This window comes from Hippichthys cyanospilos, chromosome 13 (assembly GCF_059441005.1).
Source record: "Hippichthys cyanospilos isolate Australia breed blue-spotted pipefish chromosome 13, RoL_Hcya_1.0, whole genome shotgun sequence".
In the NCBI taxonomy this organism is placed as follows: Eukaryota; Metazoa; Chordata; class Actinopteri; order Syngnathiformes; family Syngnathidae; genus Hippichthys; species Hippichthys cyanospilos.
This window is the reverse complement of record NC_142381.1, coordinates 16584318-16605386: the sequence shown is the minus strand read 5'-3', so window position 1 is coordinate 16605386 and position 21069 is coordinate 16584318. Positions and strand designations below refer to the sequence as shown.

Genomic DNA, 21069 nt, shown 5'->3' with positions numbered 1-21069 from the left:
ATCCCATATTTGCTCTTATTGTAATGGAAAGCTTTTATTTAGCAGTATAACCTTGTTTGGATCATGAAAGTTTTCTGTGGAAGGAGCAAACAGGGACACCGTGACCTAACTACAGGACGGGATAGTCTGTGGCTGGCCATTATGTCCTAGGAGAGAAGTTCAGTAGCCATTGTATGAACTGATAAATGATCTTATAGCAGGGACACACACACACCACTATTTGATTTGCTCTGTGTGCTCCCCAGAAAACCCTTTAGGGCAGCAACGAATTGTAACTAGGGATGGTCTGATGAATAAAAGAGGATAAGGATGTCTTGGCAGAACAGTATGACTGTAACTGTTCTCGCAAGCAAAAATAATCTAAAATCTCTTGTCTTCCTTCCTTGTGTGTTGTTTATTAAATGTTCTAAATTAACTGAACCTGTCCAGTGAATTTTTTGCAAATTGTCAGTAAAATACTGCCCATTCATATAATTAGGTCTCAAGCTTGTTTAAAAATGACATACATCAAAATTGGATTGAGAAAATTGGATTCAATTTAGATGTGCTTGAGTATCCCAAAAACGGGCTAGAAACTAAAAAAGGCATTCTATTCTATTCTATTCTATTCTATTCTATTCTATTCTATTCTATTTCATTGGACAATATGGTAAACAGACAAATAATTGAAGCCCAACAGTGATGAAATATTTTCCTGTCCTCTCCAATATCATATCACTATAGATGAGCACGAATGGGAAAAAAAGCTGATTCTGCTTTTTCCGCTGACTTTAATTTTTTTTTCCTTTTAATAGTTCCCCCTCCATGTGTGCCATCTTTATCACTTCTTCTTCTCCGTGCTGACTTTCTGCCTGTTCGACTTGCTATCTGCTTCCTTTGCAACTCCCCGCCCGCCTTATCCTTGTTATATCGAGGCCCTTACATTCACAAAATGCTGATGTAGCCCCTCGGCTGAGCTCAGCCACCTGGGGCGTTCGCTCATCCAGCTGCTAGGCCAACTACGCAAGCTGTTTGCTACCTATTGCTCCATCTTCACTAGAAGAGATATCCTGAGTGAATGCTGGCGAGAAATCAATGCAGCCGGTACAGGATGTTCATAATAAGCGGTGAGTAAGTGCGGCGTGATTCATGGCGGTCCTTATCCCGCAGCTTGTCTCCCTTCCTGCCTTTTTTCCAGCATTGTCTCCGAAGGAATTGGCTTTCATCTGAGTCGACGTCATTCGGGACCATCAAGCCATGGATGAAATTCTGAGTTTAAATTGACTCCCCGCTTCTGGCTTCATAGGTTTTTCGACCCAATTTAGGTCATTTTTGGCCCAACTAACTTTACAATAGTTACTCTAAAATAACAACAAAACACTTAGAAAGTTTGCTCAAATCGACCCAAATAGTGGATACCTCACTTTGTGACTCTTTTGGGTTATTATTTTCCCAATTTGGGTTCTTTGTGACCCAACAATTTTTAGAGCGTATATAGTGTGCAGGGAAAGCAAGACAATTTCACCTGTGGGTTAAACTACATCAAGTAGTACATTGATACAATTTTGACCAAATTTTATTTTATTTTCCATAAATTGGGTCATCCTTTTTGACCCAATTTGGGTGAATTTTGGCCCAACTATCTTTACAGAATTTACTCTAAAACAACAAAAATACATTTAGAAAGCTTGCTCAAACCTACCCAAATAGTGGATACTTCATTTTGTGACCCTGTTTGGGTTATTATTGTCCCAATTTGGGTTCTTTTTAACCCAACGACATTTTAGAGTGTTTATCATGTGTAGGTAAAGTAAGACAATTCCACCTGTGCTCTCCACAGGTCAAACTAAATCAAGTAGTGGCTTGATCCAATGTTGACAACAACAAAAAAATGCTTTTGTTTTTCGAAACTTGGATCAAAAAATCTCAATTGGGTTATTTTTTCCACAAACTATCATTTCAGTATTTATTGTAAAATAACAGTTCACTTAGAAAGCTTGCTCAAATCGACCCAAATAGTAAATATCTCCCTTTTTGACCCTGTTTGAATTATTAGTCCCAATTTGGGTTATTCTTGACCCAACAGTGTACATCATGTGCAGGTAAAGTAAGACAATTTCACCTGTGCTCTCCACAGGTCAAACAAAATCAAGTACTGGCTTCATCCAATTTTGACCCCCGAAAAATGTTTTTCTAAATTTGGGTCATCCTTTTTGACCCAATTTGGGTTATTTTTAGGCCAACTCTCTTCACAGTATTTACTCTAAAATAACAACAGAACATTTAGAAAGTTTGCTTAAATTGGCCCAAGTAGTGGATCCCTCCCTTTTTGACCCTATTTAGGTTATTTTTGTCACAATCTGCGTTGTTTTTGACCCAACACTTTTTAGAGTGTATATCATGTGCAGGAAAAGTTACACAATTTCACCTGTGCTCTCCACTGGTCAAACTAAGTAATGGTTTGATGCAATTTTGACCAAATTTAATTTAATTTTTCGAAAATTGTGTCATCTTTGACCCAATTTGGGTTATTTCTGTCCCAACTGTCTTAACAGTATTTACTCTAAAATAGCAACAGAACATTTGAATTGTTTTTCTTAAATTGACTCAAGTAGTGGATTCTTCCCTTTTTGACACAGTTTGGGTTATTTTTATCCGGCTTTTTTTTTTTTTTTTTTTACCCGTTTGTTAGAGTGTACATCATGTACAGGAAAAGTAAGACAATTTCACCTGTGCTCTCCACGCCAATTGCATTATCCGCCTGGGAAGTCTTCACAATCAGTGTGAGACCGCTGTCTGTTAACACGTCCATCAATACGGCTCCAGGCTGCATGCACTACGCATCATTTCGACTGTCCCACCTGTTGAAGTGAGCCAGAGAGTGCGAGGGGGAGAGAGAGAGACAGGGGAAGCCATCATTAAAGTGTGAATGCAGTTGTTTCTAATGCATGATGACATTAACGCTAGTGTACTAGATTTCATTACAGCAAAGATCCGCGCGAGGCTTCGACAAGCACAAAGTTACAGTAATTGAGGGAAAACATGACAGAGACATCAAACGGGCCCTCGGGGTAGCAAACCATCTCTCTTTCTTCTCTGTATCACAGATTCCAGCCTAAGATTAATTTAAACTTTGCCAAGCAAGAAAGTACACGACTGAGATCACTATGGAAACTGCGCCAATCTTTCCTATTTTAAGCTTCATTTAACATTTATAGCGCAGTTGTTAACCTATGCCAACCTCACATAGGCAGCTCTGAGCATATTTGTTTATTGTAATTAGCCGACTGCCTCCCTCCCATGCGCCTCGGCGCCGAGGAAAACCAATGCGGCTCAAAGAGGGGAGATTAAAGAGATGTGGCTGAGGCGGTGACAGCACACTGTGAACACCGACTCGTTTACTGTTGCGACTTATGGGGACTGCGCCGGGGGAATGACTGAGTGTCTATGTGGCGCAGGAGAGGCAAAAGCATGCAGGTTGACACAAAACAGTTGCGCTAAAGGAGAGAGAAAGAAAAAAGACAGCGGTTGAAGTTTGTCAGCCAAGCGCATCGCACTGAAAATGGGTTGGATGGCACAAATGGCTTGTTTCACTTTGCTACGGTAGGGAATGCACGATTCCCACGTCGGTGTTGTAAAGGCGACATCCGACCACTAGGGGGCTGCAGGGATTGTGTTTTGCACATTTTGAAACGTTTTGTCTTATATGTCAAATATGTCAAGCCATTTACTTCCTGTTCAAGGTCACAGGTGATCTGGAGCCAGCTGAGGCAATGCGCATATACACATTGAATGCATTCTCTACCGTGGACGGCTTTTGACTTCAAAGACCCCTTTTAACTGGCCAGGCAGTGGAAAGTCATTTTTGTTTTATTTACCGCATGTTCCGCACTATGAGGCGCATTAGATTATGGGGCGCACCTTCAACGAATTACCAATTTTAAAAATGTTTTTATATATGAGACTCACCGCATTATAGGGCGCAAAGAATAGAAGCTAAAGTAGTGGCTAGGGTTGTGTTATGCATCCGCTAGATGGAGCTGCGCTAAAGGTAATGGCAACAAAACAATCAGATAAATCAGTCAAACGTTTCAATCAGAAATTAAGAATAAAGATCATTTGTGGGAAGTACTATCTGAAAAACGGTTGAAAATATCTTTCGATTATATTAAAAGACTGTTTGGATCAATTCCAATGCCAATTAAGAGTTTCAAAGAAAATAATGATGATTCAATTTCATCCATCCATCCATCTTCTATGGCCGTTTATCCCCACAGGGGTCGCAGGCTTGCTGGCGCCTACCTCAGCTGGCTTCGGGCAGTTGGCAGGGGACACCCTGAACTGGTTGCCAGCCAATCGCAGGGCACACAGAGACGAACGACCAATCACACCTAAGGACAATTTAGTATGTTCAATTCACCTGCCATGCATGTTTTTGGGGAGTGGGAGGAAGCCGGAGTGCCCGGAGAGAACCCACACAGGCTCGGGGGGAACATGCAACCTCCACACAGGAAGGCCTCTTCGTGCCTCTTCGTGCTCTTCACTGCGCCACCGAGCCGCCCGATTCAAATTCATATTGAACCTCATTTTTTAATCAAACTGCAAAAAAAAAACAAAAAAACCCTCAAATATATTGTTTTGTTGATTTAAAAAGAGTTTCTGGATGTATTGATAAAATGGGCTTTCCATTAAAAATGTGGTTAAGTTACTTCAAAATTGGAGCATATACAGCATTTTAAAAACATTTAAAACAGGGCGTTATAAAAAAAAAAAAAATCAATGTAAAAAATCCATTTATAACTAAAATGCAGAGGTAAAAATTTGAACCTCTACCTGTTTTGACAATCTATCCTAATTACCGGTCTCTTAGTGTGTTTTATTTAATGCTTTTTGTTACAAGTGTCTAGCTCAATGCCCATATTGGGTCCAAATTGACACTCAAGGGTTTAAATAAGATCATTATCTTTAAAATATTATGTCCCACCCTGAGGGAGTGTGAGGTGATGCCAGGGGGGGCGCAGATGACCGAAGGGAAAATGATTTGTTTTTGTCACAGGAAGTGTAATTGCAATAAAATAAGAATATTCCGGTTTTTTTGGATGCACTTAAGTTATTTTTTTCTGTTTTAGACTAAGCTGTAACCCGTATAAAAGCTATAATACATAAACAGTTATCGAAAGTGTATTTATTTTGCTTTTTATTTTGGTAATGTTAAAAAGAATACAGGTTTAGGTCTACTTATACAGTTTAGACAATAATAGACAATAATCGTATTTATCATCAGCACCTCAAGGGGGGCGGGGGGGGGGGGGGGGGTGTTCTATTTAGAAAAAAATGTTGACAGTAATTTAAAAGTTTAAAACTCCAGCACAGTCTTTGACAATGAGAGCGCCACTGCATCCCCAGGTGTTATACATGTGCAATTATACTTTAAACGGAAAAAGTAAAATCTGTTCCCCCTGGAATCGGGGGCCGCGCCCCACTTTTTGAGAGGTACTGTAATACTGTAACATATCAAGCTTCAACCGAACCCAAAGCGTACAGTGGTAAACTGAAAAGAACCGCTAATGCGGAATATTAATCTGCCGTCCATCTTGAAAGAAATATGATGACAGAGACTCGGGGCCCAGGAAATTAATATTTGATGATTTCGCCTTGCGCTTGTTGATAGTCTTTCCTAGCACCCCCACTTCTTCTCCCAGCTCCTCTCTGGAGGACTGGAGAAGCAGGATGACAAATGAGCCAGAGGAGGGGATCTAATAACATGATCTCCTCGCGGTGAGAAAAGGCTGTCTGGGAGATTAAGACAGACGGTCAACAATAAGAGAAAGGGAGTGCATGGCTGACTATAAACAGCTCGTCTCTTTCATCCTATTGCTTCCAGATTTCATTAGCTGCCCACTGACCTGAGAGCAAGGAAAGCTGGAGAAGCTACCTGAAGGGAACTCGGCTTACGATGGCGGGCTCGGTGCCTCACTGGGTGACTTCAACTCAGACGTCACATGTGCCCTTATATGTGCAGCTGCTACAACCACCTGAGCTATCATCACCCCATTGTAGCTAATATTCAATGGTATATAAGGAATTCAGCTAACTGTCTTGCTAGCTAACCAAAATAAGTCCAATCAAAGCTGTCTCACAGAGACGGAAATTCAGGTCCAGAAAGGAATAATCTGCCAGTTTGGTGCTACTCAACTGGCAGATAAACAAGCTCTCTTAACTATAGACTATGCGCTACTATGCTAGCCATGCAGTAGTGAAGCTAACTTTCTTGTGGCAAGAACCAAGCTATCTAGCTAGCTTTGTAGGGAATCTAGACACATTTTCTGCGAAATAACAACAACACTAACGAAGCTATCATGAGTAATATAGGAGATGAATAAAATACTTGACTAACTGCCGTTAGTTCAGAAAATCAGGTACAAACTTTGTTATCTAGCTTGTTACATAGAAACCAACAGTATCTACATGAGATGTTTACCATTCAGCTAAGAACCTAAGATGTAATATCGTGTTTTTTGTTTAAGGCATGGGAAACTTTCAATGTTGTTTTGTATTCATGTAGAATATTTCATCCTCAGTTGAAAAATAATGTTTGCTGCAGGTGGTTTTGTCAGAATTACCAGAGTGCGCTATAGAAAAGTTTTCATTTCCCAGCACAAGGTTAAAAGTAAGGTTCACTAATGAAAAAAACAAACAGCACAGCCCATTAAATAGAGGAATGGAAGACAACATTTTGCATTTCTGCAGTTGCAAGAAAGTTATCATTCTCTTTGCACCAATCAATAAAGGGCAACACTTTAGCGGTTTCGAGTTGAAGCTTGAATAATGCTGGAGGTAACAAAAAGGTATGTCGAGTTCAGGTGCTTATTTGTGATATAGTGACTAATTTTTAAAATGTTGCGTGCCTTTATTTTGTTTTTTATTTTTTTTACAGATGCTCATTGTCATTAGTGACAATCAGAAGACAATCCGGCAATAAAACAGATGATGCTCCTCTGGAGTTGACTAAAATACACTTAAAGATAGCACTATAAAATCTTTGTTTCAAAGTTTAAATGAAGTTCACTGAAAAAGTTCAAATTTTGTTTATAAAAATTTGATAACTAAATGATTCCTTGCTAGCTGTCAATTGAGACCTATTTTGAAAAATCCCAATTCGCAAAAAAATTAGGATAAATTTGGTTTGAAATTCCCGAAAATAAATATTCAACTGCTAATTGACTGAAATTGGTTTAAAAGTCAATAATCTGCTCGGTTCTAAGTAGGCTTCATTTTTGTCATTGGTTTGCACTCGGCAAGTCAGTTAGCTGTGTTGCTCTGTGTGCCATGTTTTAGGTGAATTTCTTTGAATTATTTATTTATTTTAGTTTATTATTATTATTTGAAAGTATCGAGCCTTTTTTATATACTGCTTGTTTAAAAAAAAAAAAGGGGGCAATAAATAGGCATGTTTGAATAATCGCGATTATTCAAATTTGTCCATAATCGTGCAGCCCTACTTTGATGTTAAGGTTAAAGAATTGGACAAATCACCGCAAAAGTTTTAAAAACAAATACAGATGGCTGTACTCTTAAAACACAAATAATATGTTTTGGGGATTGAATGAGTTAATCGTGCTTTTTTTTATTTTTCTTAAAAATGTATCCTTACATCACATGCACTAACCGTGCATGCAACAACCCTTTCAAGCAGTGGAAAGACAACAATTGCAAAGACTGGGAAAAAGTGAAGTCACACATTGGCCTATTAAAAATTGGCTGTGGCCACTGAGCAATGTGTGTCCGCAGTGGCATGGACACCACACTCAGCGGGACGGCTAGTCAGGCCACAGAGGTGCTGCCAGACATCAGAGTGTGGATTGGGGATGTGTCGTGATTGAGGCCCCCGTGCGTGTGTGTGTTCATGGCCGGTTGCATGTGTGCAACACAAAGCCCCAAGGCCAAGCATGCACCAGTATGCTCTGGCAGAGGCCGCCCATGCAATCACAAGGAGAAAAGAAAGCCAGAGAAAGGCAAAGGCAGCAAATTGCAACAGTTCACCCCCTACCGTACGCCTCAAACATTGTTGTTTATCCGCCATGCTATTCATGATTGTCGTGCATGCTTCACATATCAGGCGAGAATTTACCTCCGCTTAGCATCTCCATCAAGACGTGACCGAAGGCCGCTTTACTAATCATGATGGACTAACTGGAATACAGCGAGCATTTACTCTGAGCCGTAGGGCTAACAAGGGGAAAACCTCTGGGAGAATTCCACCATGCCTGCTTGTAGCAAAATCATTCTGTGATTTGTTTCCTCGCGGGGAGCGCCAACGCCGTCACTTGGCATGGGAATCATAAAGAAACTCGGTACAAAGGGAGGAAAGGAAAGTACGGATGCATGGGATAAAATTGGTGACTGGCAACCCATTCAAACAAATGCGCGCATTTTTTTCAGACGTATTTTGTAAGCTAAATGCTAAAAACATAGCATTTTTCCCATTATGTCACAAAGTCTTGACACATAATCGATGGCGTTATAGAAAACAAACTGCAAACACAATAATGAAACGGATGAAACGGATAATGAAATGGAAAATTATGCTGGAAATCACATATAGAACATATAGGAACTTGGTACAAAGAAAGGGAAGGAACGTTTGAATGTAAATAACCATATGTTAAAAAGTTACAGTCTTATTTTATTTTTGATAGTTGATGCTTGAGCTGTAACTTCCGGCTTTGTCTTAGACACTTTTTTTCTTCGGACCTTTGGTGTAGCGACATGGATTAAAGGCAGCTTGATTCTGGATTTGGCTTACAGCTTTTGAGTTTGCACATTTACAAGCAAGTCCCTCCGAACAGGCAAAACGTGTGTTGTAATGCATATTTCATTTCATGTATGCTTGTTTATAATCGGAACGATATTTTATTAAGTTTACATTTGTAAGCGTTTGAATATTATGATCTCAGCTCTTATGGTGAAGGTGATTACAGTGATCAAGGTGAAGGTAATCCAATAGAATGTATGGACAAAGTTGCTCATATATAAAAGAGGGAAAAATCATCAGTAAAAGCGCCAACCTTGGTCGTGGGCTCTGCTACAATGAAATGCGCAAATTTGTTCCGACATATTTGTAGGCTGAATGCTAAAAACATAGCATGGTTCCCAGTATGCCACATATTATTGACACATACCCCATGGCATAATGGAAAAAAATGCAAACATATTAAAACACACAAAATGCAACATTTCTTGGAGTTATAACTGATTAAAAGTTACTGTATGCTGGAAATAGCGTGCAGAACATATTAGAGGAAATGGGAATCATAAGGGAACTCGGTACAAAGAAAGGAAAGGATAAGTGTAGGTAAAATTTGTGACTGGCAAAAGCACACAAACGGATGTGCAAATTCGATGTATTCGGCAAAAGGCTAAAAACATAGCATTTTTCATATTATGCCACTGAGTATATTGACACTTCTGTACAGTAGCCCGTATCATTATGAAAAAAGAATGCAAACACAATAATAAAATACAAAAAACACAACGTTTCTTGGAATTATATTATATTATATCTTGGGATTACATATATTTTATATTAGGCTGGAAATCACATATGGAAAATATTATATGAAAAATGTCTAAAATCAAAAGAATCCGGTATAAAACAAATTATCTACCAAATAAACAATCATCATATAGTTCAACAGGGGTGCCCAAAATGTTTTTCCCCGAGATCAACTTTTCCACCCTGTCGCTCAGCATGCTCTGATGCACTGTATGTTATATGTTCTGAAAGAAAAAAAGTTTGTGCCCACAAAGTCAAAGAAAGAAAAGTAGGCTAGATTTTATGAAACACATTGCATCCTTTTTTTTTTTTTACAGTACCCCCTCATTTTGTTGTTTTGCTGCACAATTTAGGTGAATTTGACAAAAATGACATAAGTGGTTACATATATTATGGCTGTCCAATTAACACACATGTTGTGCGTTATTGAAAAGAAATGACTGTACTTTTAGAGGCATTTCTACATTGTATATGGAGCAACATACTATTGCGGTTATGGGGGCGGGTGCAAAAACAACACAAGACTGCGAGGCGATAAAGAGTGCGTGCGCGTGGATGCAAATCCAGAAAATATTGTTGTAAGGCTAAAATGACAAAGTATTGATGCTTTATTTTTTGACACGTCCGTCTGGAAGGGGTGGAGTTGGGCAAATCCTACTTTGTGGAATTCACTTATTGCGGTGGCTTTCCGGTTGCAATTATACACGGAAAAAAAAAGAGGGAACACTACATTTTTTAAAAAAAGAGACTAATGTATGAATGTCATTGAATTTATTCATTAAATATGTATTGCAGGGGTGTCAAAGTCATTATATGGTGGGCTACATAGTAGGTATACTTTCTGTCAAAGGGCCGGAATGACCCTGAAGTAAATTTTACGGAGAGAAAATGAGAAAAAATAGAAGGGAGGGATGTGAAGGAAGGAGAATAAAGGAGGGGAAGGAACGAGTGAAAAGGAGAGAAAAAAGGAAGGGAAGGATGTGAAGTAAGGAGATAAAAGACAAGAAAAGGAAAGAGAAAGGGGAGTGAGGAAGGTAGAAATAAAGGAGGAAGGAATCTGAAGGAAGAGGAAGAAAGGAAGACAGAAGAAGAGAAATGAAGAAAGGGGAACGATTGAAGAAAGGAGGGAGTAAGGAGGAAGCAGTGAAGGACAGAGACAAAAGGAGAGAAAAATGGAAGGAAAGAGAAAAGGAGGGAAAGAAGGGAAAAATAAAAGTGAAGGAAGAAAGGAGGAAGGAATGAAGGAAGGGCAAGAGGGGAGAGGGAGGGAGGGAGGAAGGAAGAAAGGAAGGAAGGTGTAAGAAGGGAAGGGAGGAAAGGGAGAACAATTGAAGGCAGGAGGGAGGAAAGGAAGGAGGGAGAGAAGAAAGGAGAAAAAAGGAAGGAAGAAATGTGAAGGAATGAGAGAAAAGGAGAGAACGAAGGAATGAAGAAATGGAAGGAAGGCAAGATTGAAGGAGAGAAAAGGAGACAAGTTTAGTGTTTAAGCCAGAAACTTGAAGTCAAATCAAATCATTCGCGGGCCATACAAAATGGCGGGCCGGATCTGGCCCCCGGGCCTTCAGTTTGACACCTGTAAATGTACTGGAAAATTCAGGTGTGCTGACACAGTGGCACCGCTTGTTATTGTTGACACAGTTTTCAAAGTCATGTTGGACACACGTAATTTACATCATACTACAAAAAAAATAATAATAATAAATAATAATTCAGTATCTTTATGTCTTTATGGAGCAGGCTCAGAATAGGAAACATAAATAGAGCAAAATGATAAAAACCATTTTGTTCCACTTGTCCTCCTCCGCTTCTTCAGCGCATGACGTGTTCATGTGCAACAACAAGATAAGAACATGTTTACTTGCTTTGCATGGAACCTATCTGCAGCACAATCTAATTCCTGCAAGCTTCTTCCTGGTTCACTGCATACTTCTCTGATTGGATCTTTTTTTTTTTCCCCCACCACAAGAACGACTGAAATAGAGGCCCGTGGTTAATTGCCGAAAAGTCTGAAACAAGATCTCACATTGGAGATTATATGCACCCCGTGTACAAAAGGTCCAATGTATCCGCAGAGGGAATGAGTCGAGCGCTGAGGATGAGACCCCCACCAGAGGAGCCCTCAAAGCACCACGGGGAACCAAATAGCCACCATCAAATTGGCTACTTGTCCTTTCAATGCAGGTTTACTATTTCAGGGAAGGTGCATTTACTGTCTGCAGAAAGCTTGCATAACCCGCGTCAGACATCTCATTGTTAGAATTTGAAGCTAGTAGAATAGCTTAGGAGGACACACATGGATCCATTTCAGACATGGACACTTTGAAACATATGGAGAAGTCAAGCACAGAAGTGCGGTGCTGACAATTGTGGGGTAACCATTATTTTAAAACTATTTGAACAGGGGTGTCAAACTAATTTTTATCGTGGGCCACACTGTAGTAATAGTTTCTGTGAGAGGGCCGGAATACATCTAAAAATAGTCTAAAAAAGTCAGTCATTGCTTAAATTTTAACGTACCCCTGAATTTCTGTAAAATCCTGAAAATTTAGGACTTAAAAATAGAAAAACGTGTCTAATAAACGCAATTTTCGCTTATTTACATCCTTACCTAGTTTTGAAATCAGAGGCTGGTAAAAACTGTTCAAAAGATAAATCTGGAACAGATTTTTTTTTTCTTTTTTAAGACAACCTGCAAGTTTAGCCAGAAACTTGAAATCAAATCAGCATTTGGCGGGCCACATACAATGATGTGGCGGGCCGGTTCTGGCCCCCGGGCATTGAGTTTAACACCTGTGCATTTGAAGATAACTGTTAAAAACATGGAAGTTTTCATTTTAAATATGGGTCACACAACGTGCGTGCTAAATGGCCTTTGCATATACAATAAAAGATTTTTTTTAAAATGGATCAATGCTTTTCAGTTAAATGCTAAAAACATAGCATTTTTCTCACAATGACACTGGGTATTGACTTGTGAATTCGCAAACATTTTTTTTTCAGCTATTGTCTAACATTTTACAAATACATTTGAAAAGATCAATGTCAAATTTATGAATAAGGAAATTTTCTGGTTTTGTTATTTTGTCTGGTCAACATTTTTTCCCATAATACCACAAGGTATGCACATGTGCAAGTCAAAACCACGCGGCATTTTGAAATAATATCCTATGTTTTTAGCAGTTAGCTTGAAAGTATATTTGAAGGTATTTGCAAATACCTTCAAAACTAAAAATGAGTATGAATTCTTGTTGGCTAAATGCTAAAAACGCTAACCCTAATGCCACGTTGCTAATTGACTTGTGAATGCATAAGTCAAAGCAAAGAGTTTTTTCAGCTTTTGGCCAATATTTTACGGGTCTGTTCATAAATTTTGCAAGTCAAATTATTGTATGAGGTTTTTTTTAATGTATTTTTTGGTTTTGTTATTATGTCTGTTCAACATTTTTTTCCCATAATGTCACGATGTATGCTCATGTGGAAGTGTATACCCTGTGGCATTTTGGAATAAAAAGTTATGTTTTTAGAATTTATCTTATGAGGACCTTTGAAGGTATTTGCAAATACATTAAAAAAATAAGCACGAATTCTTGTGTTCAACATTATTTCCCATAATGCCATGTGTCTGTGCATGTGCAAGTCAATACCCCAGGGCATTCTGGGATAAAATGTTATGTTTTGTAGCATTTAGCCTACAAGTACGGTTGAAGGTATACGCAAATACCAACCTAAAAATAAGCATGAATCCTTGCAGGGTATATGCTAAAAACATAGCATTTTTCATAATGCCACGAGATATAATGACTTGTGAATGCAAACGTTAAAAGTTTTTTTTTCACCTTTTGGCCAACATTATACAAAAATTTTCAAAATTATGTTTGTCAAATTTGTTAATAAGCTTTGTTTTGTTATTATGTCCATTCAAACTTTTTTCCCGTAAATGCCATGTTTCTATGCGCAGCATGTTCAAGTCAATTCCCTGTGTTATTTTGGAATAAAATGTTTTGTTTTTGGCATTTATCCTAAAAGTATATTTAAAGTTATCTGTAAATACATTCGAACCTAAAACTACAGTACAAAAGGCTGAATGCTAAAAACAATATGAAAAACCATAAAAAATGGTTTATTTTGAGTTGTCATGGTATTGGCCATTTGTTTCCTCCATAATTCTATCAGGTATGCGCAATCACTAGTAAAAAAAAAAATGCTACGTTTTTAGCATCAAGCCTACAAGAATGCATTTGAATGAATTTGCAAGTCAAAGAGTGTTTACTTCACATTGTCAGCTACAGGCTTCCGTAGCCAAGCGCTTTGTTCTCTCCACAGGAACAACTTGGACATATTTGCTATGCACTATCCCCATTGATGGAAATGGTAGCGAGGGATTAGACTCGGGTGGGAGATTAGTAGTAGTGGGTGCATGTGAAGTTGACTTTGCGCTCTAAGCCAGCCGGAGACACACGGCACATTTGTAACATGCTTGCTGAGTGTGAAAGCAGAGCAGAGAACACGTGAAGTTCATGCAAAGCCGCCTTCTTATTTGCTCGCCTCTCACTGTCGCAGCCTTGCCGGCGTTCTCCTCGTATTCTAATAGCTGCACTGCGGCGCTCTTCCTTTCAGATAGGAACATATCGTTCTCTTTGTGTTGCGCTCAGCAAAATCGGAATTGTTCTGTCGAAGGTCAATGGGCCTCCGTGCAAATAATACTAGTCAATGAGAAAGGTTCTTCTGGGGGGGGGATCACGCAGAGAGTAAATGTAACAGGTCAAAGCGTTTACATCAATGCATTCACGTTGCGTATAATGAAAAAAAAGCAAAGTGTGTGTCAAAGGTTACAGAAAAATTGTATTTTGGGTTGGAGATTTTCTTTTGATTGCTGTTGGCTATTTAATGTTTACGATTAAGAAAAAGTCTTCCTAAAATAACCCTTCATCAGATTCGTACCATTTTGAAATACAACTATATTCTTAAAAAGATTCAACCAATCAACATTTTTGAAGTTTAAAAGCAAATAAGAGAGCATTTTTTTAGTGGTTAGGGTTAAATAAAGTGACAGCACTCTCATTTGTCTCATGGTTTGTAAAAAAGTGATCAGTATGAGCAGGAACTGTCGAAATGTCAGCATCAAAGAGTGCAGTCATTTCGGAGACAGACTACTCTCGCCAGCCAAAGTCGAGCACTGCTAGCTAGCGGCTAATTTATGCTAGAGGCTGTGCTAAATGCCAATGGAATTAAGTCATTTTTTGGTACCCTGACTTGGCCATTAAATGTGATTTCCAGAAAAGTTTGTATTGTTTGTATCGACTCGCAACGTGTGATTATCCTACAGCTATTGGATGTGGGGCATAAAGTCAACCATTGTCGCCACATGCTTTCCGATAACATCTTCAAAATAAAAGCTTGTATGTCCAAATTGAAGCGTTCATTTTCATACATTATTTAGCATTGTAAAATTTATTTTGAAGTCTCAACACAATTGGCAACGTGTTTCACTGTCAGGGCAGTAACAAAAAAAAAAAAAAAAAAAAAACAACAACAAAAAATAGATAGATAGATAGATAGATAGATAGATAGATAGATAGATAGATAGATAGATAGATAGATAGATAGATAGATAGATAAAAGAGAGAGAGAGAGAGCAATTGAAAAAGTCAGCACATACCGTATAGATATCAAAATAAATGCAAAGAAATAACTGAAATACCAGTGATGAATTTTTCAAGAGGACAGAGAAGTTTTCCGTTTTCTCTGTCGTCTCACTGAGTTGATCCAGCACGGTGCGTAGAGACACATGTGTCTCCACACATCACTCCGCGAGCATCAGCCGCCTTCTCTGCCGTTTGCTCCTGCGTGGGTAGCCAACAGTGGCTTCCATGAGCCTTTTGGTTTTGGAACCGCTATTTATTGCTCGTGCCCTTGAGTCAAAAAAGAAAAGCTACGACTGGTGGCGCTGTCTAAACAAAAAGCAGGAAGTTCCAGTCAATCTTGAAGAAGAACAACAGCATGAGGTGGCTTGACACACACACCAAAGATTGTTTCGGCTTTTCAAGGCAATATGGTTACATAATCTAAAATGCCTGCCAGTCAGTCCGTGGGTACAGAGACGTCGCCAGTCGCACTCACATTCACACGGATGAAGGGTATTCAATGAATCGTTCTAGCATGGGTGTTTCCGGAATAAAATAGCGAACTCTTCCTAAATCCAGTTTATACATGCCCAACTCATATACAGACGCGCTACATCGATGAATTTGTTCACGAGTCATAAAGTCAACTGAAAATCGGGCAGGAAAAGATTATCCAGTTGACCGTTGTCACTATACCAGCCAGTGGTGAGCAACCTGCGGCTCCGGATCCACAAGCGGTGAAGTTTGCGTGCAATGAAGTTTGCGTGATTGTGTGAAAGGGCAACACCTACAGTACAGTACGTGTTCGGTCTGACAGGACACCAAACATGACGCAAGACAGCCAATTGGTTTTGTGAAGGTAAAAATAGGGAAACAGAAATATAGCACAACCTTCCGAATTAAAAACACACATTTTTAAAGTAAGGTATAACTGAACGTTAAATAGAAGAAAGCCTCTGCATGTGAAAGAGGGTGGACTCAAACGTTGGGTCAGTCTGCTAGTTCTTTTATTGAAACCAAGGAGGTAACAACGTAGGCAAACACAAACACCGCTGAAAGCTAAATGACAAAGAGAGAACGTGAACAGGAAATACAGAGCGGCCTTTCAGATTAAAAGTAGATATTTCAAAATAAGGTATCACAGGTAAGTAAATAATACAAACTGGATCGCTTGAGGAATTTTAACACTGAATAAATCTCATCTAAATGCCCCTGTTTGTGGATTAAGACGTTGGTTCGGTCTGCTTTCTTCTTTTAATGAAACGATGTGGTACAACCTTGGTTAACAATATGAAAAATTAATAAGTAATAAAAGTGTAGTAATCTGGTTTTATAAGACGTATTTAGGTGTTCCTAATGGTACGTTCGCTGCTGGTTATACTGTTTAGGTTTAATAAAATGAAAAACACAATCATGATAACAGCAAATATAAAGAGTTGCATTTTGAAAACACATCGCTCTCATCTCAGTCAGAGAAAAACATTTTCCTATTTTTGCATCTGCCACCTCTCCCTACATGACGTTATCCGATTCCAAACTGTGTGCCATGAAGTCAGACAAATCTCACTCATTTTGCCAGTAATAAAAAGGCAACTTAATTCAGTTGTGTACTGTGCACGTTTCCGATTCTGTCCGTCTCCACAAGCGGTTGATACGTCCGATTAAACACCCTCACTTAAAATCTCTGACATGGTCGTGGTGATGGAAACGATGTGGCACCCGCTCATGATAATCATCGTCAATCAGAGGCTGCTGAGGAGCCCGGGAAGCAACTGATATGCACGGATACACAGTGGATCAAGATTAAATACAAAAAGAGAGCGAGAGAGAGAATATTTATCAGGACCTCATGTAACCTGCGGTGAAAACAAACACTTTACCATTTATTTGAGCTAAGACGAAATCATTTTAAAAAAGCATTCGGTTGATTGTTTATATAACTCATTCGCTGCCACCACAGTAAAGGTTGATTTTGGACATCTATGGCAGTGTAGTGATTCTTAATCTTTTTGATGTACCCCTGTGAAATAACTTTTTAGCCAAGTACCCCTTAACCAGTGCAAAGCATTTTTGTGTGAAAAAAGACTTAAAGCATGCCATCAGTGTCTGATTTAAACCCATAATACCCCAAGCATTTCCCGCAAGGTCTCAATTATTGCACATTCTAAGAACGAAAGAGTTGTATCATAAATAATGCTTTAAGAACCATAATTATACCCCAGTGTTTATTATTTGTGGTTGTTTTGCCATGCGTGTAAAGGTAAAGTTTAGATTCAGCTCCTGCATTGTATTGTATTACATTGTGAAGTACCACTATAGACAAGCAACTACTACAAATAGTATTATTTGTGCTCTCTCTCTTTTTTTTTTTTTTTTTGCTGTTTAATTCTCACAGCCTTTAGTACTGCAGCAGACAGAAGGACACTGAGAGATAAGGAGTGGAGAGAAATAAGCAGAGGGAAGGTCAAGACTGAGCAGAGCGGCAAGCAATTACAATACATCACTGCACACTTTCATAGACTTCGACCGCTTGGGCTGAAACGAGTCCTCGAGTAATTTGAGTATCTGGGTTCACAAATAATCCTCAAGGCATTTCTTTCTTGCCCCGGATATTATTGTACAGAAAAAAATATGTCAAGCCAATCACAGCAACACAACAGTAACGGAAAACAATGAAAAATACCAGAAACAATGTGAGAGGGCTAATTTTAAAATAAACCATAATTTACCAAATTATATTTGAACATGACTGCCTTGGTGTGCTTTTATTTTGAAGTTTTACCGGCACTTGTTGCGCTTGACTGCCAATATGTCAACAAACAATGAATTTCCTGAATCAACCTCAATCACCATTTGAGATCGCTAATAAATAGTTAAATAAAATAGTTAATAAATAGTAGTTGCTGTTCCGACTGATCACTTTTCAACCAACCATGCTGACTCAAATGTGCTGTTTCGGCCAGAAAATCTGTCTCTTGTAACAAAATCTATAGAGAGATTTGTCTAAATTGTCATTTTTGTAATATGCTTTGAAGTACTGTTTAAGTTTAAGAATAAAAAAAGTGCCTTGATGTATTTGTCTATTTTGAGATTTCTACAAAAAGAACCTCCTTAAAGTCTCGACTTTCATTGCCCAGCAGCCAAAAGGTTCATATTGGAATTGAAATGTATGAAAAAAAGGGATTAGTTGATGATGTGTGCCATTGAAAGATGAATGTGCCAAAACTTTGTCAATTTTAGAGTTACGCCCATGCAATATATATCAGTTTAAAGAGGGTTAACTGTAGAATTAGTATACGTCAATAACTCAATTTTCATTTTTACACACATAAGCCTGATTTTGTGAAAACCCATCACATACACTTTTATCCGAGTACTCAAAATTTAAATTTTGTGTAGGATATCCGAATACCGAAAATACACGACAGCTGCTTCCTATAACCAGTGTTGGGAGTAATGCATTGCAAAAGTAATTTAATTACTGTGGTGCATTGCTTTTTGCTGTAACACGGTAGTATAATGCAATACACACTTAAAAATAGTAATATTTTACTCAGAACAAATGAGAGAAACACAATGCATTTATAACCTGAAAGTGGTGTTGTTTTTTCCAGTTATGTTGGTGAAAGTACCATATTTTCCGCACTATAACGCGCACCAGATTATAAAGCGCACCGTCAATATATTGTTAAAAAGGTTTTCATAAAAAGGCACACCGCATTATAAGGCGCACAGAATAGAAGATACAGTAGTGGCTGGGGTTGCGTTAAGCATCCACTAGGTGGGGCTACGCTAAAGGGAATGTCAACAAAATAATCAGATAAGTCAGTCAAAGACATTATGATTGTGATAATGATTAAGACAATCTGAAATTAAGAATGAAGATCATATGTGGAAAGTACTATCTGAAGAATTATATTTAAAGACTGTTTGGATCAATGCCAAGACGAATCAAGAGTTTAAAAGAATAAGATTCAATTAAATCTTAATCTTAAATCTTTTTTAATCAAATTGCAACCAAAAACTCTAAAATATGTTGTTTTGTTGTTTTACAAACACTTTCTGGATTCATTTTATAAAATCGTATTTTCTTTTACAAAAACTTGTGTTTTTTGCACCTTGTCCCCTTATAAATTGCTTGAAAATTGGAGCATATATAGCACATACAAATTTCAAACTGTGTGTTATAAAATTTTAATTATAAAATATTACATTTATAACTTAAATACAGTGGTAAAAATGGAAGAATTTTTATGGTGATAAAGTTATTTTATGTGTTTTTTGTCCCCGAAAAATGAAAACTCAAGGCTTATGCGATGTATAAGGCACACCAGAGAAAATTTAATGCTTCTAGGTGTGCGCAAAATAAGGTAATAAAAAGGAATGCAATAGTAGTGTAATGCCTTACATTTCAAATACAGTAATATTGTAATGTAATTAATTATTTTAAAATGACAGTGATGAGTGATAGAAAATACGTTCCTGTTTTGAAGTAACTTGCCCAACACTGCCTATAACTCACATGCAGATTAACATCCAAAAAACAAGACTGTGGCCAAAGAAAAAGGGGAGATTACAGGACATGAAGTTAAAACAAGGGTGGAGGCCTGACGTTGAATGGCAGGTGGAAGAAGGGCAATAAGGCAAGGCGGGAGGCAAGGTGTTAAAAGTTGATTAGGTTGTTAAAGGTCACAGAGTCAGGCCTCATCAGCTGTCCCAGCGGAGCACAAGAACCAAGTCTGGGGGGCCTCCGCACTGCCGCTAATGAGACAAGGAGAGAAGGCAATCCGACTAACATATGGATATATCCGCCTCCCATGTACGGCCATCTTCTCATGGTACACCAGTCTACCTGATAATGTGATGACATTACGAAAGAACATCTCGCCTTGCCTCAAGTGGCGGGAACAAGAGTTGCACAAGAACACGCGGGGATGAAAGGTGTATGAACATGTGATGCGGGAAGCATCAGTGACATTTGAAATGTCGCTGGCTTGGGCTCTATGAGGCTCACCGTGTCAAAAGGGATGCGACTAATGATTGTTTTAATACTTGATTCATCTGTTCATTATTTCTCAATCAATGAATCTGAATAAAAAACATTTTTGTTTTACTGGAGAGGGCCAAAATCTGTCAATGTCAGGTTCACCTGTTAGACATTTGTGAGAAACTATACACAAAGGAGAAAAGGCTTTTTTTTTTCTTTCTTGCATGAGGAGAATGGAGAAGGACTGCACAAGTACAATTCTACTTCTCGCTGAAAAGCCTCTCCGCACCCACTCTTTTTATTTGTTCAAGAGGTCTCTGGGTACAAAAGTTCTTGCGGCCCTGAAGGATTGGCGGAGACATTTGGCAACAATGTAAACAAATGGTTTATGATGCAGTTTAGAGTCCGTGCTGTTATTTCCTTCCTCAGGAACAGGATGCGCGACTGGTTGGGTCAGGAGACCCCCATTGGTCACGATCCTGTCTCTTTCTTGCAGCTTTGAGACGTGTCAAGTCCTCATCTTCACAACAGAAAACGATAATCCTAATCTACCAACATACTGATCACATAACAAAAATAATGACTGCATCAACCATACTAAGGGATTGCATAACAAATATGGGATAACCTATATGTAATTATTCTAACAGTCATCAATATTGTGATGCATACCTCAAACTAAATGTGTGATGATATTGCTATTCCAAACATGAGCACAATGCAGATGCCCCTCTACGTACGTATAGTCAATTTACGAACATTCGAATGTATGAACCGAGTTGCCTCTTAAGTCCAATTTTTGTATTTAGCGCGTTTTCTGTGATACCAACGTCGTAAATAAACCTTCTGAAGAATTTTTCTCAGCTGATAGTGTAGTACAGGGCTGTCCAACCAACCTCAGCTCTTTTGCTAGACACTTTTAG

At 38.6% G+C, this 21069-nt stretch overlaps 1 protein-coding gene across 1 annotated transcript in view; it reads right to left on the bottom strand.

Moving 5' to 3' along the window:
* The window catches only part of nexmifb (neurite extension and migration factor b), a 92956-nt gene that overhangs the window by 11056 nt on the left and 60831 nt on the right, over positions 1-21069 (bottom strand). Inside the window, exon 2 of the mRNA XM_088432014.1 lies at positions 2710-2840. Coding sequence (XP_088288140.1) covers positions 2710-2812 — 103 coding nt within the window. The 5' untranslated portion in view covers positions 2813-2840. The remainder of the gene's footprint in view (positions 1-2709; positions 2841-21069) is intronic.